Source organism: Panthera uncia, chromosome E1, assembly GCF_023721935.1.
Source record: "Panthera uncia isolate 11264 chromosome E1, Puncia_PCG_1.0, whole genome shotgun sequence".
Classification (NCBI taxonomy): domain Eukaryota; kingdom Metazoa; phylum Chordata; class Mammalia; order Carnivora; family Felidae; genus Panthera; species Panthera uncia.
In genome coordinates this window covers 8,961,615-8,974,704 of record NC_064814.1, presented here as the reverse complement: position 1 = coordinate 8,974,704, position 13,090 = coordinate 8,961,615, and the positions used below count along the sequence as shown (strand labels likewise).

Genomic DNA, 13,090 nt, shown 5'->3' with positions numbered 1-13,090 from the left:
AAAGCCAAGCTTGTTGCTGGTACAGTGGTTTCCCTGGTCGTACCTCAGATGACCCAGACACACAAGCAGGTGAAGCCCCACAACCTCCTCCGGACAGCCCAGCTAGAGCCCAGGAACAAGCAGGAGCCGGACTGCTTCACTCTCAACAGGTTCATATTCTAGTACGTTCGCTTTACCGATGGGGGCTGAAAAGCATGGTCACCATCTCCAAGGGGTGCTAGAAATCAGGGAAGTCTTACAGAGGGAATTCTCAAATGGATCAACTCCTCCATGGCCCCTGCCTCCTACCATGCTTCCTGGGATCGCACCAGGATACAGCCAATAATTAAGAACATGATTGAAAGGCTGAAAGATAAATGATTTCTTTGGATTTACATTCTTCTACGAAGTACAAATGATGACTACGTGAGTCAGTATATGAGAAAAGACCCTCTTCAATGAACGCTAATTATGTGTCCCAAACCTGGATCTCCCGGAAGTCACATCGCTCAGTTCAGCCTACCTTCCATTTGTGCCATCTGAAAGCTGGTCTACTTCCAGCGTAAACCCTGGGAGAGGTACAGAACCCGCCACAGTTTGTCCAACACCCTGACAGTGTTTTATTTCAAACTCTGATCCCTGCCTTGTAATTAAAAAGAAAATTCTGCCAGTCTCTGCTGCAGGAAAAACAGGTATCCAAACATACTTTCGTTGAGACTCAGCAGCTAGAAACACAGTTTAAAAAGGGAGAAGTGGGTTCGTGGCTGTGCATATCAGCCACCCACCTGGGCCCAGCCATCAGCCGTGGTTGCCAAGGAGACAGCTGAAAACACCCAAGCAGGACAGGAGAGGACAAAGGTAGATCTTTCCACAGCATGATGAAAAGATGACTGACTTCACAGTTCCCTGACTCCATAGCTTCTGGCCATCTCATCAGCCATGTTTCACCCCAAGAGTCATTTTTGCCATCAGGGTTGCTGAAGCTTATGGGCCTCTCCTTGTGGCTCCTCATAGTCTTCTCCAGGTTTCAGCTGGGGCCCAGGGATCATCACCGTCTGAAAGAGCAGGAAGCTGAGTTATCTACCTTCCAGGCCCATGAGTTACCCAGGAGAGATTCACCCCCACCTCCTCTATGGAGGATTCCCCTTCCCTGGTGCTGCATCACCCCCTCTCTCCACTAGGAGGAGCCCAAGAGGAGTGGCTTAAGATTGCACAGCACTCTCAAATCACAACTTACCTTAAGGATGGGCTGCTTAGGGGGTGCCCATGGGGGGATGACCTTGCCATGCATTCTCCAGCTCCCATAGGGATTTACCAGATGCTTTTCAAACACAACATACTCCAGGACATCCCTGGGCACACCTTCCTGTCCATACATCAACCGGCCAAACCGGTCATAGATGGCCAGAGTCTGCAAGGATGAAAGCAAATCTGGCCTATTAGTACTCAGTTGGTTTGCTTTTTTTTTTTTTTTTTTTTTTTTTTTTCCCTTTTCTATGCCACACAACCATTCTGAAACAACCATAACAAAAAATTTTAATGGGTAGAAAAAATTACCTCGGAATTCTGAATTCAGACTAAGTGATCAACTGCTGACAGTTCACTCTTGGAGGGTTTTTGACCGGGGAAAGGGTATAGGAAGGTGGGAGAGGGAGGATCAAGAAGGGTGGGGGAGAGTATCCTCACACCTGTCTTAGCAGAGCTAACATCTACAGTGGGAAGGGCACCCTGACAGAGCAAGGAAGACCATGGTGAACCTTTCCTTAGAGCCCACAGTCCTGGGAAGCTGTACCCAGGACTCCAGAGGTAGATACCCAATCTGAGAATGAAGAAAAGCTGGGAGGAAAGCAGACCGGTGCCTCTACCTGCCGGGTGTGCATGCGGACGGTGACCTGGCCATATATGTTGCCCTGGTTCATCAGACTTGAACAGCGAACCTGAACCACCTGAGGCGGTTCTAAAGATTCTACGAAGCTCCAACGGACGGTCTTATATTTGATGTCCCAGACCATGTCCTGAGGGCAGAGGAGAAAAAATTCAACTGGGGTTTTACTTTCCTTTAGGAAAGCTGGTGCTTCTGGAATTCCACACCTGTTCTCACTTCCAGAGAGACTACAGGCATCACCTAACATTTCCCACCAAATGCTTTCTTGTGCCTATTTTTTCTCACCTTTCCAAGTTTTTAAAAAAAATATTTATTTATTTGGGAGGGGCAGAGAGAGAGAGGAGAGAGAGGGGCCCACACAGGCTCCACACTCAGCACAGAGCCCAACTCCGGGTTCAATCCCACGACCGTGAGATCATGACCTGAGCTGAAATCAAGAGTCAGACGCCTAACCGACTGAGCCACCCAGACGCCCCACCGTTCCAAGTTGTGATTAATTTACTGCTCAAGTCCACCTCGAAACCACTCTTTTCATCTAAATCAACAAATCAAGACCCACCTACCTCCTCAAGGAACCTTCTCCAAATCAATGAAAAACATACTCCAAACTGCCAGTTAAAATACCCCATTACCCCTCCCTTACACTTAAAATTTTTTTCCTTAAAAAAACTTTTTTTTTAGAGAGAGAGTGTGAGCTGGGGAAAGGTGCAGAGGGAGAGAGAGAGAGAACCAGAGAATCTCAAGCAGGGTCCACACTCAGCACAGGGCCCAACTCAGGGCTCAATCCCATAACCCTAGGATCATGGGTGAGACAAAATCAAGAGTCGGATGCTCAACTGACTGAGCCACCAAAGCGCCCCAAAGATTTTATTTTACTCATTTATTTTGTTTTGAGAGAGAGCACGAGTCGGGGAAGGGCAGAAAGAGAGAGAGGGACAGAGGATCCAAAATGCGCTCCATGCTGATAGCAGTGAGCCTGATGCAGGGATCAAACTCACAAGCCATGAGATCATGACCTGAGCCAAAGTAGGCCACTCAATCCACTGAGCCACACAGGCGCCCCCCCAAAGATTTTATTTCTATGTAATCTCGAACTCACGACCCTGAGATCCAGAGTCACATGCTCTACCAACTCCAGGGGCCCCTCCCTTACGCTTTTATAATCTGCTAGTTCTTGTACATGTTTCTGTTGACTGCATATATGTTGTTTTATTCCGCCCCTTGCCTTGTATCAGTGAAGAATAGAATTTTATAGGGAATAAAGGCTAAACTGCTAAGACCAGATTAGTTATACTTGACCACAGGAAGATGAGGCTAAGTTGATAGAAACTGAAGTTCTTATTGTTCTTATTCTTGAACCACAAAGTCCCGATATTGAGAAGTCTCCCAAAGTATCTTAGCACCCTGGCTAACACAAAATGTAAGCCTCGTAAATGCTAAATCCTTTATTACACTGCAGGCGTGTGTAGGGCTGCCTAACGTGGTCCACACCCTGACCTGAGCATCCATACCCTGAGGTTTCGGTACTGCTTGCTGAGGGACTGCCTCCTACCTCATCTGCCTGGCCCTTACCAAAGTCCATGTCAAGTCAGTACCATTCAGTCAAAAAACAATGGAACCTCAGCATTTGCCTTAAACTTCCTGTACTTTCAAAATCGGCCCTTCTTAAGAACCCAGAGGTAATGTCTAGAATCTATCCATTCAGAACTCCCACAGTTCTAAAGAGGTTGAGAACCTACCGGGAAACAGTTTTCAGTTACCAAGGTATGAAGCCGGTCATGGTCTGAGCTAAAAAAGAAAGAGATACAGATCATTAGCTCTTGCTTTATGACACTGTACGAAAGCTGAAAATAGCCCTCAAAATGGAAAACAATTCCTTTTTACAAACATTCTCTGCATACATACTGTAAGCCACGTAACATGCTAAGTTACCTGGGCACACAAAGATGAACATGATTAAAAAAAAAAAAAACAACAACAACCCTGGGGGGTGCCTGGGTGGCTCAAGTTGGTTAACTGTCTGACTTCAGCTCAGGTCATGATCTTGCAGTTCGTGAGTTCAAGCTCCGCATCAGGCTCTGTGCTGACAACTCAGAGCCTGGAGCCTGCTTCAGATTCTGTCTCCCTCTCTGTCTGCCCCTCCCCTGCTCATGCTCCGTCTCTCTCTCTCTCAAAAATAAACATTAAAAAATAAAAATAAAAAAATAGAATACCCTGAGATCTACTTGCAGGTTGAAGTTATGTTTGAATCTCAGGAGCAGAAACAAATTTCTCAGAAATTACTATACATCCTTAAGATGGGCAAGAGACCCTCACAGATCCATCATAAAAAAAAAAATCAAAAGCTCCTCTCATCTACTCTTACCTCAAACACATCATCAATACCAAATGGACTGGCCTTGCAAGTTTCACTATTCTTTTTTTTTTTTTTTTCCCTTTTTTAAAGTAATCTCGGGGTACCTGGGTGGCTCAGTCGGTTAAGTGTCCGACTTCGGCTCAGGTCATGATCTTGCAGTTTGTGAGTTCAAGCCCTGCATTGGGCTCTATGCCGACAGCTCGGAGCCTGGAGCCTGCTTCTGATTCTGTATCTCTCTCTCTCTCTGCTCCTCCCCCCACTCGCATGCATTCTCTCTCTCGCTCTCGCTCTCGCTCTCGCTCTCGCTCTCGCTCTCAAAAATAAATAAACATTTAAACAAATTAGGGGCACCTGGGTGGCTCAGTCAGTTAAGCGTCCAACTTTAGCTCAGGTCATGATTTCACCGTTCATGAGTTTGAGACCCTCATGGGGCTCTGTACTGATGGCTCAGAGCCTGAAGCCTGCTTCAGATTCTGTCTTCAACTCTCTCTGCCCCTCCCCCCACACACATGTGCGCGCTCTCTCTCTCTCAAATACAAACATAAAACGTTAAAAATGTTTTTTATAAAAAAAATTAATGTCTACACCCAATGTGGGGCTCAAACTCACAACCCTGAGATCAAGAGTCACATGCTCCTCCGACTAAGCCAATCAGATACCCCATCTCTTACACTCTTATCTGTGAACCTAACCAAAAGATAAGCATCGGTCTTTTCTGGTCCTTTCCTTCCACTCCCCTACCACCTTTGCTGCAACCACAGTGACTTGTTATGCTGATTCTATGCAGTAGGCAGCAATAGTAAGAAAACAGACAGCAAACCCCAGCTCCTGTACATACAGAATTTTAGGAGGTTCCTAACAGACAGGCTTCAAGTAAACCTAAGGTCATGCAAGGATTAATGTCTTTCAGATCCACATTCATGACTTTTCCCCACAGTTTAATACCTCCTGGGAAGTTTAAGTCTTTATTCCTTTAAAAAATCTTGTCCCTGGGGCACCTGGGTGGCTCGGTTGGTGGAGCGTCCAACTTCAGGTCTTGATCTCATGGTTTGTGGGTTTGAGCCCCATGTCAGGGTCTGTGCTGACAGCCTAGAGCCTGGAGCCTGCTTTGGATTCTGTGGCTCCCTCTCTCTATGCCCTTCCCCCACTCATGCTCTGTCTCTGTCTCAAAAATAAACATTAAAAAACAATTTTTTTTTTTAAATCTTGTCCCTAATGCTAGAGTGGGATTAGTTTTATCCATGTGCTTTGCCTCCACCTCTACTCCTAACAAAAGAAAAGATTTCAAGTCTTTTCCCCCACTGTAGCTCTAGACTAGACTAAACTAGACTGGACTAACCTGAGTTGTGGTGACAGCTACCATAACCACCAGGCCAGGCACCTCTCAATGAACTCTTCCTCCTCACTATCCTGACCTAAAAATCTTCAGTGGAAATAAATTCCCTTGTCTAAGAGTTCACTTACCATTTACGATAAAAGTTACACTGAAAAATAAGAGGAAGACATCTGTTTCGAACAACACAATGGATTGAGCTCATATAAAACTACTCCCACTATAAATATCTAGAAATGTTGGGACAGAATAGAATACACACAAACATACATACATTTTTAAACTCTCCAGCCTACTTCACAAGAAAGGTAAGTCACTAGATGCCAAAAGGAAAGAGAACTAAAACCAGAATGGAAGGAATATAACTTGACACCATGACAGCATATGGGATGATTAAAAGGATCTAGAAATAGGATCTGATGGGCACCTGGGTGGCTCAGTCAGTTAAGCATCTGACTCTTGGTTTCTGCTCAGGTCATTATCTCACAGTTCACGAGTGCAGAGTGCAGAGCCTCCTTAGGATTCTCTTCTCTTTTTCTCTGCCCCTCACCCACTCATTCTCACTCTCTCTCAAAATAAGATAAACTTTAAAAAAAAAAACTTAAAAAAAGAAACAGGGGCGCCTGGGTGGCTCAGTCGGTTAAGCATCTGACTTCGGCTCAGGTCATGATCTCACGGTTCGTGAGTTCGAGCCCCGCATTGGGTTCTGTGCTGACAGCTCAGAGCCTGGAGCCTGTTTCAGATTCTGTGTCTCCCTCTCTCTCTCTGACCCTCCCTCATTCATGCTCTCTCTCTCTCTGTCTCAAAAGTAAACAAACCTTAAAAAAAAAATTAAAAAAAAAAAAAAAAAGAAAGAAAGAAACAGGATCTGATGGCTAGGAACAGACTCTTCCTAAATCCTTGAACCCTCAAAGAACAGCAAGTTGGAACTGAGATCCCTGCACAAAGCTAGGACCCTTAAGAATCCTGCACCTGCAGCAAAGGGAGACTACAAAAATAGTTCACCAACTGAGAGATAAAGCTTCTCTCTGTCTAGGGCTGGCTGGGTATGTGTATGGGGGCGGGGGGAGCAGCTAATAAAGTCATAAGCCCACATTATGCTCAGATATGAAGACAGAATTTATGATACCTGTATAAGAATTCCTAAGATAAGAAATTAACGTTAAAAACTGGCTGGCTCAAACACACACCTAGACCTATCTAGGTCACTCTAGAACTCTTCAATCAATCAATCTATATATTTTTTTTTAGAGAGAGCACACATACACGAGCAGGAGAGAGGGACAAAGGGAGAGAGAATCTTAAACAGGCGCCACGCTCAGCACAGAGTCCAATGTGGAGCTTGATCCCTTGACCATGAGATCATGACCTGGGCCGAAATCAGCTGAGTCACTCAGGTACCCAGGTCACTCTAGAACTCTTAACCAAAGGAAAAAAAAAATCTGTGCCTAGAATAACTGCTAAAAACATAACAGGCATAAAATACGAGTTCACTTACTTGTTTAGACAAAGGTGAGCTTCAATAAAAATATCCTTAGCTTTTTCAGGGAAGTCCTTTATTTTGAAATTAGGATCATGTTCTCTTATCTTCCGGACTCTGTAAAATTAAGTATAAGAATTCTTTCTTTCTTTTCCTTTAATGCTTATTTATTTATTTTGAGGGAAAGAGAGAGTGAGCAAGAGTGGGAGGGGCAGAGAGAGAGAATCCCAAGCAGGCTCCATGCTTTCAGTGCAGAGCCTGATGTGGGCCTTTATCTTATGAGTCGTGAGATCGTGACCTGAGCTGAAATCAAGAGTTGGATGCTTAACCAACTGAGCCACCCAGCTGCCTATTTTTTTTTTTTTTAAGTAAGCTCTATGCCCAACTGGGGCTTGAACTCACGACCCTGAGATCAAAAACTGCATGCTCTACCAACTGAGCCAGCCAGGCACCCCAAGAATCATCTCTAAAGACTTCATACAATATCCATAACTCAAAGCTTACGTTAACCTCCATTAATGTCTGTTCACTTATTCAAAAATTCTGAATGTGCCAAGTCCTATAAATTCAACCTTCTAACTCACACTTAATCATGCTAAAGAAAGACCAAGTCTTCTCAAAGTGAAATTTCAGAATTCTGGCATCAAAGAAAACATCCTATAAACACTAATGAAGAAAACACAGGTTTCACACATAGACTCAAGAATCAGAATAACATCAACATTAGAAATTAGAAAGACAATGAAGCAGTGCTTTTAACTGAGGAAATTATTGAGCTCAGAATTCTTTACCTGGGCAAATTATAAATGAAATAGGAGAGTAAGCAAAAGAGCTTTTCCTAGGGCACCTGGGTGGCTCAGTCGGTTAAGCATCTGATTTCGGCTCAGGTCATGATCTCACGGTTCATGGGTTCAAACCCCACATTGGGCTCTGTGCTGATAGCTCCGAGCCTGGAACCTGATTCAGATTCTGTGTCTCCCTCTCTCTCTGCTACTCCCCTGCTCACACTTGTCTCTCTCTCTCTCAAAAATAAACAAACATTAAAAAAAAAATTAAAAGAGTTTTTCTTAGACTTGAAAGATCTCATTTATTTACCATGCCCTCTTTCTCAGGAAGCTGATGGGGAATGTGCTCCACCAACATAACAGAATAAACTATGAAAGACAGACATAAGATCCAGGAAACAGGGAACACAACACAAGGGCAAGACAAAAGGAGTTATCAAGATGATGAGAAAAGTAGATCCCAAGATGTACAGTGGGCCTACAGAGCAACTGGTCCAGGAGTAACCAGTGGCTTAGTTGGTTGAGCATCAGACTTAGGCTCAGGTCATGATCTCACAGTTCATGAGATGGAAGTCCTGCATCAGGGTCTCTGCTGTCAGCACAGAGGCCACTTTGGATCCATCCTTTGTCCCCCACCCCCTCACTCTCTCCCCAAAATAAAATGAAAAAATTTAATAATAATAATAATAAAGCAACCAGTCCAGACTGAAAGCAGGTTAGAAAACTCCTGGAGGGATTTCTTCTTGAAGATGAAACTGATAAAATACTTAATGTTTTCAACGTATTGAGAAGAAATTTGCACAATGCGAGGTTGTGTAAGCAAATGAGGAAAAACAAACAGAAAACAAAAAAACACTCACACTTAACTCCAGAAAAGAAATATTAGGCAGGAAAAGTCATGATAATGTACTGCATGACTCAGCGGTCAACAATATTCTCATAGTTATAATAATGTAAACAGAGAATTCTGATCTAATCAAAGTGTTGAACATACTAAAGGATGAGAGACACCATAACCAACTGAAATTTATCCCTGGAATGCAAGGTTGGCTTAACATTAAAACATCCATTAACGTAACACAGTATGTCAACAGACTAAAGAAGCAAATATCACATGATCGTCTCAACAGACACAGAATAAGCATTTGACAAAATCCAACACCCACTTCACACTGTTTTCACCTGAGAGCCTTGCTTGTGCTGTTCTGTCTCCCTAGGATGCTCTTCCTCACCACACCCCTCTACCCAGCTAACTGCAAGCAATTCTTTAGGCGCCACCTTTAAATGTCATTTCCCGCGGGAAGCTTTCCCTGAGCTCCTAAACCAAGTTATCTTTCCCTGTCATATGATCCTATAACACCCCTACTTCACCACACCTATAATTATTTAACTGTGTGTAATCAGTATTTAATGGCTGTTTTCCTCCCTTAAATGATAACTCAATGATAAAATCGCACGTGTTTTGTCCATCATCATCATGGACCTTACCACAAAAGAGAGCACAGTCCCAGAGAGAAATACATGAGAGGAAACCATCGCAGTACAATTACTAGAAGTGTGCAGTTACAGTTACAGTAAAGGCAGCTCCAAAAAGAGTCCGGGAAAGACTAAAAGCAGACACAATGCTCTACTCATTTTTGAGAAATGAGTTGGAGTTATCAAGTAAAGGAGGAAAAAGGCACTTTTCAGGTAAAGGAAAGAATGTGCAAAAACACAGAGTCACAGCACAGTACCGTCAAGGAACCGGCAATTAGTTTGGAAACGGTGAAGTTTAGGATGAGAAAAATGGAGTACGATGACAGTAGAAAGGTTAAGCAAGAACCAGATTTACAAAAAGCCTTGAATACCACTGAAGAAGTCTGGATTTTATTACAGGTAATAAGGAAACATAAAAGAGTTTTAACAGAAAGGTGGTGTGATAAGATCTGAATTTAGAGAAGTAAATTATGGCCACATGAAGTATTAACAATGACTCGATAAGCCTGTGCACAGAAATTTATAAATGACCCTAAAGAACTCTGGAGTGACAAATATAAATGTTTCCATCCTTTCTTTTTTTTTTTTTTTTAATTTTTTTTTTTTTTTTTTTTTTTTTTTTTAATTTCTGGAACAGAGAGAGACAGAGCATGAACGGGGGAGGGACAGAGAGAGAGGGAGACACAGAATCGGAAACAGGCTCCAGGCTCCGAGCCATCAGCCCAGAGCCTGACGCGGGGCTCGAACTCACGGACCGCGAGATCGTGACCTGGCTGAAGTCGGACGCTCAACCGACTGTGCCACCCAGGAGCCCCATGTTTCCATCCTTTCAATTAAAAGAAAGACTAAGAAGGTTTTGGCTTCTGCTCCATAGTTAAGACCTAGCTACCTCCATAAGCCAGGTCTGTCTTCTTGACCCTTTTTGACTTTTTACTCTCTGTAGTTCCAACTCTAAGGTACTTCTCAAAGAAAGATGATTTTATTATTACTTTAAAATTTAAAATATGTGATCAAAAAAGTGTTCTACAAACTTCTAAGTCACTCCCTAACTGATGTGACAAAAAATACCAATAAAGGTTGAGATGCTAAGAAATCAAAATGCCCATATTCTTCAACATTAACTAAATTCTATTACAGAAAAAAATACACTGTCAAGTCATCAAGGGAGTTATGTCCAACCCAGTTAACCTACAATGGCCTCTCTGGATTAAAGCAGCAACAAGAAATTTGTATTCTAATATCAATTCCCAGTTGTCTCCGACACCTACGATAATTGGGAGGTCACCGTCTTCTTCAACCGCTCACTTCTCTGTGCCAGTCCTTCCTTCGAGAGAGAGGACAAGCGAGCATCACCCTCTGGAGGAACATAGGCGTCAAAGATACCAGCTGTAATGAAAGAAGAAAACAAGGCATCAAAAGCTTAAAAAGTCATTTTGAGGTCATATAAAATTGAAAAGTATCATGGACATAAAGTAGACTTCCGTGTAGAGGGAACTATGTTACATTAGAAAAAACAGAGTAAGAGGCACCAGGGTGGCTCAGTCAGTTAAGCCTCTAACTCTTGGTTTCGGCTCAGGTCATGATCTCAGTTTGTGGGTTCAAGTCCCACATAAGGCTCCACACTGACTGCGAGGAGCCTGCTTGGGATTCTCTCTCTCCCTCTGCTCCTCCCCTGCTTGCGCGCGCTCTCGCTCTCTTTCAAAATAAACAAACTGGGGCACCTGAGTGGCTCAGTCGGTTAAGCATGCAACTTCAGCTTAGGTCATGATCTCACAGTTCATGGGTTCGAGCCCCACGTCAGGCTCTGTGCTGACAGCTCAGAGCCTGGAGCCTGCTTCGGATTCTTTGTCTCCCTCTCTCTCTGCCCCTTCCCAACTCACGCTCTGTCTGTCTCTGTCTCTCAAAAATAAATAAAAACATTTAAAAACATTTTAAAAAACCCCAAAATTAAAAGAAAAAAATAAGATAATTTAAGTTTTCTCTCAGAGCCTCAATTTCTTCTTGTACAAAATAGAGCAATTTCACCCTTGACTTCTAGGAACAGTGTGAAAACAAGATCAAAGATGACCTCATGAAATACGGTGTACATAAAGTAAATCATTATCAGGGCCGAACTGATTTTGTAGTCAGTTAAATACAATGAATCACAGTCCAAATCATTCCACTTTCCAGAATATCTCTGACAGGAGATTTGGTCAGGGTCTCAGAAAGACCAGGCCTCACCTGTACAGGCCAGGTGCAGAGGACGCTCCAAACGTTCTGGAGGAATGACCAGTCCCGCCTTCCGGGCATGTTCTATAAACTCCTTTTCTGATTTGTATTTGGGTTCATAAGTAGGTGGTGTGAAACGTTTTTTAGTTCTCACTGGAACTACAACTGTGGACTGAGTCACCAGGACTGGCTGCAAGACAGGAAAAGGTTAGGATAAAGGTAACCTGGAAAGAAAGCTATCTTGAACAAACTCTAAACAAAGATAGAAAGGACATATTCAAAGAATGACTTAGAAACAATTATAAAGCCACATACCAGGGCAGGGACCACTTATGGGTGTCTTAATCAGAAGCCTGTAAGCAACCTTTACTAGCATTCAACATTTACTAAAGGCTTTCCCCTAGCACACGACTATGCCAAGTCCCAGGGATGCAGGGTTGATTAAAGCAAGACTTCTGTTCTCAAAGAACCTTCAATCCCATAGGAAACTTAAACATCAACCCAACACTGAAATGAGAGGAATGCTATTATTAAAGCCTAAGAAAAGTCCTGTTCTTGGCATCTCCTTTATATTTACTCAGGTAACATACTGCTCATTCCACTGGGAGGCTAACTGTAAACTTTGTTCTGTCATTCTGGCTCCCAAATGATCAGTAACCTCTTTAAAGGCCAGATCTCTTTTCTCTATGACCGTGAGGTTTTGTTCAGTCAGACGGACAACAGGAGACTCCCTCCTTCCCAGCTACTGTTCAACGTAAGGTATTCATAAGAACCAAGGGGGTAGCGAGCCCAACTTCCAAATCATTACTTCTTTACCCTTTAATACCCCCCCGCCAAACAGACGCAGAACAAACTGGAGAAAGTTCCTCTCCGAGAACTTGCCCGTCTTCGTGGCCTAACCCGGGCTCGCCCCACCCCGCCACTTAGCTTAGTCGTTGGGTCGCGTCTACCTCAAACTCTTTCGTAGCTAGGTGTGACTGGTATCGCCCAAGCCCACCAACGACAAGTGCAAAGCGAGTATCCCCCTCCACTCTGTGGTCCTCATCCGGCCCCAGGAGTCCTACTCATCCAGTCCCTACCCACCTGCCGAGACCACCATCCTAAAGCTCTGGATAAACAACACCAACCCCGCAGCGTGGGGGCTGCCATTTTGTTCCCGCAAAGGCCGCTGGGATGGGGACTAGGAGTTAAGAGCCGGGGGCTGAAGAAAGGGCGCAAAGGGTGGAGCTAGCTTGGGTGTGGAATTTTCCAGGGCGCGCGCCCTCAGCCGAAGTGTGAGCGGCGCGAACGCGCACGTGCGCGTTGAGGGGAGGAGGGCAGGGCGAGAGTACAGACTGCGCGCGTGCGCACTAAGAGGCGTTGGGGGTAGGGTGGAACGCACGGCTGTCACGCGCCAGAGAGCGCCCGAGCGGGAGCTGCGCCTGCGCTCGAGGTGTTCTGGGCGCAAGGAGTTGCCGCATTCTTGCAAGATTGGGACGTTGCTGCACCTTGTTTCCATTCCCTAGAAAAGGTGTTGCCCTTCGGAGACAAGTGTTTTTCTTTGATCACGAAAAGACCAAAAATGAATAGTTTCTGGATCTGGATC

The 13,090-nt window shown here is 44.2% G+C and overlaps 1 protein-coding gene across 2 annotated transcripts; it reads right to left on the bottom strand.

Annotated features, from left to right (window-relative positions):
* Positions 1 to 751: 751 nt before the first annotated feature.
* On the bottom strand, positions 752 to 12,771 carry MRPL45 (mitochondrial ribosomal protein L45). 2 transcript variants are annotated; one of them, XM_049637522.1, is made up of 8 exons: positions 12,589 to 12,771; positions 11,518 to 11,695; positions 10,563 to 10,680; positions 7,052 to 7,150; positions 3,604 to 3,652; positions 1,845 to 1,994; positions 1,217 to 1,390; positions 752 to 1,034 (listed from the first exon to the last, which is right to left on the bottom strand). In XM_049637522.1, the coding sequence occupies exons 1-8, from the start codon at positions 12,652 to 12,654 to the stop codon at positions 948 to 950; spliced, it is 921 nt and encodes a 306-aa protein (XP_049493479.1). In that variant the 5' UTR covers positions 12,655 to 12,771; the 3' UTR covers positions 752 to 947. The 2 variants fall into 2 exon arrangements, with proteins under 2 accessions (XP_049493479.1, XP_049493480.1); XM_049637523.1 differs by lacking the exon at positions 7,052 to 7,150.
* Positions 12,772 to 13,090: the final 319 nt, after the last annotated feature.

Coding starts and splice junctions, on each gene's coding strand:
- MRPL45 (XM_049637522.1), bottom strand. CDS start 12,654: ATGGCAGCCCCCACGCTGCGGGGTTGGTGTTGTTTATCCAGAGCTTTA. Junction 3,653..7,051: donor GCTCACCTTTGTCTAAACAA/GTAAGTGAACTC, acceptor TTTCTTTTTTAG/CTCAGACCATGACCGGCTTC. Junction 1,391..1,844: donor TCCGCATGCACACCCGGCAG/GTAGAGGCACCG, acceptor TCATCCTTGCAG/ACTCTGGCCATCTATGACCG.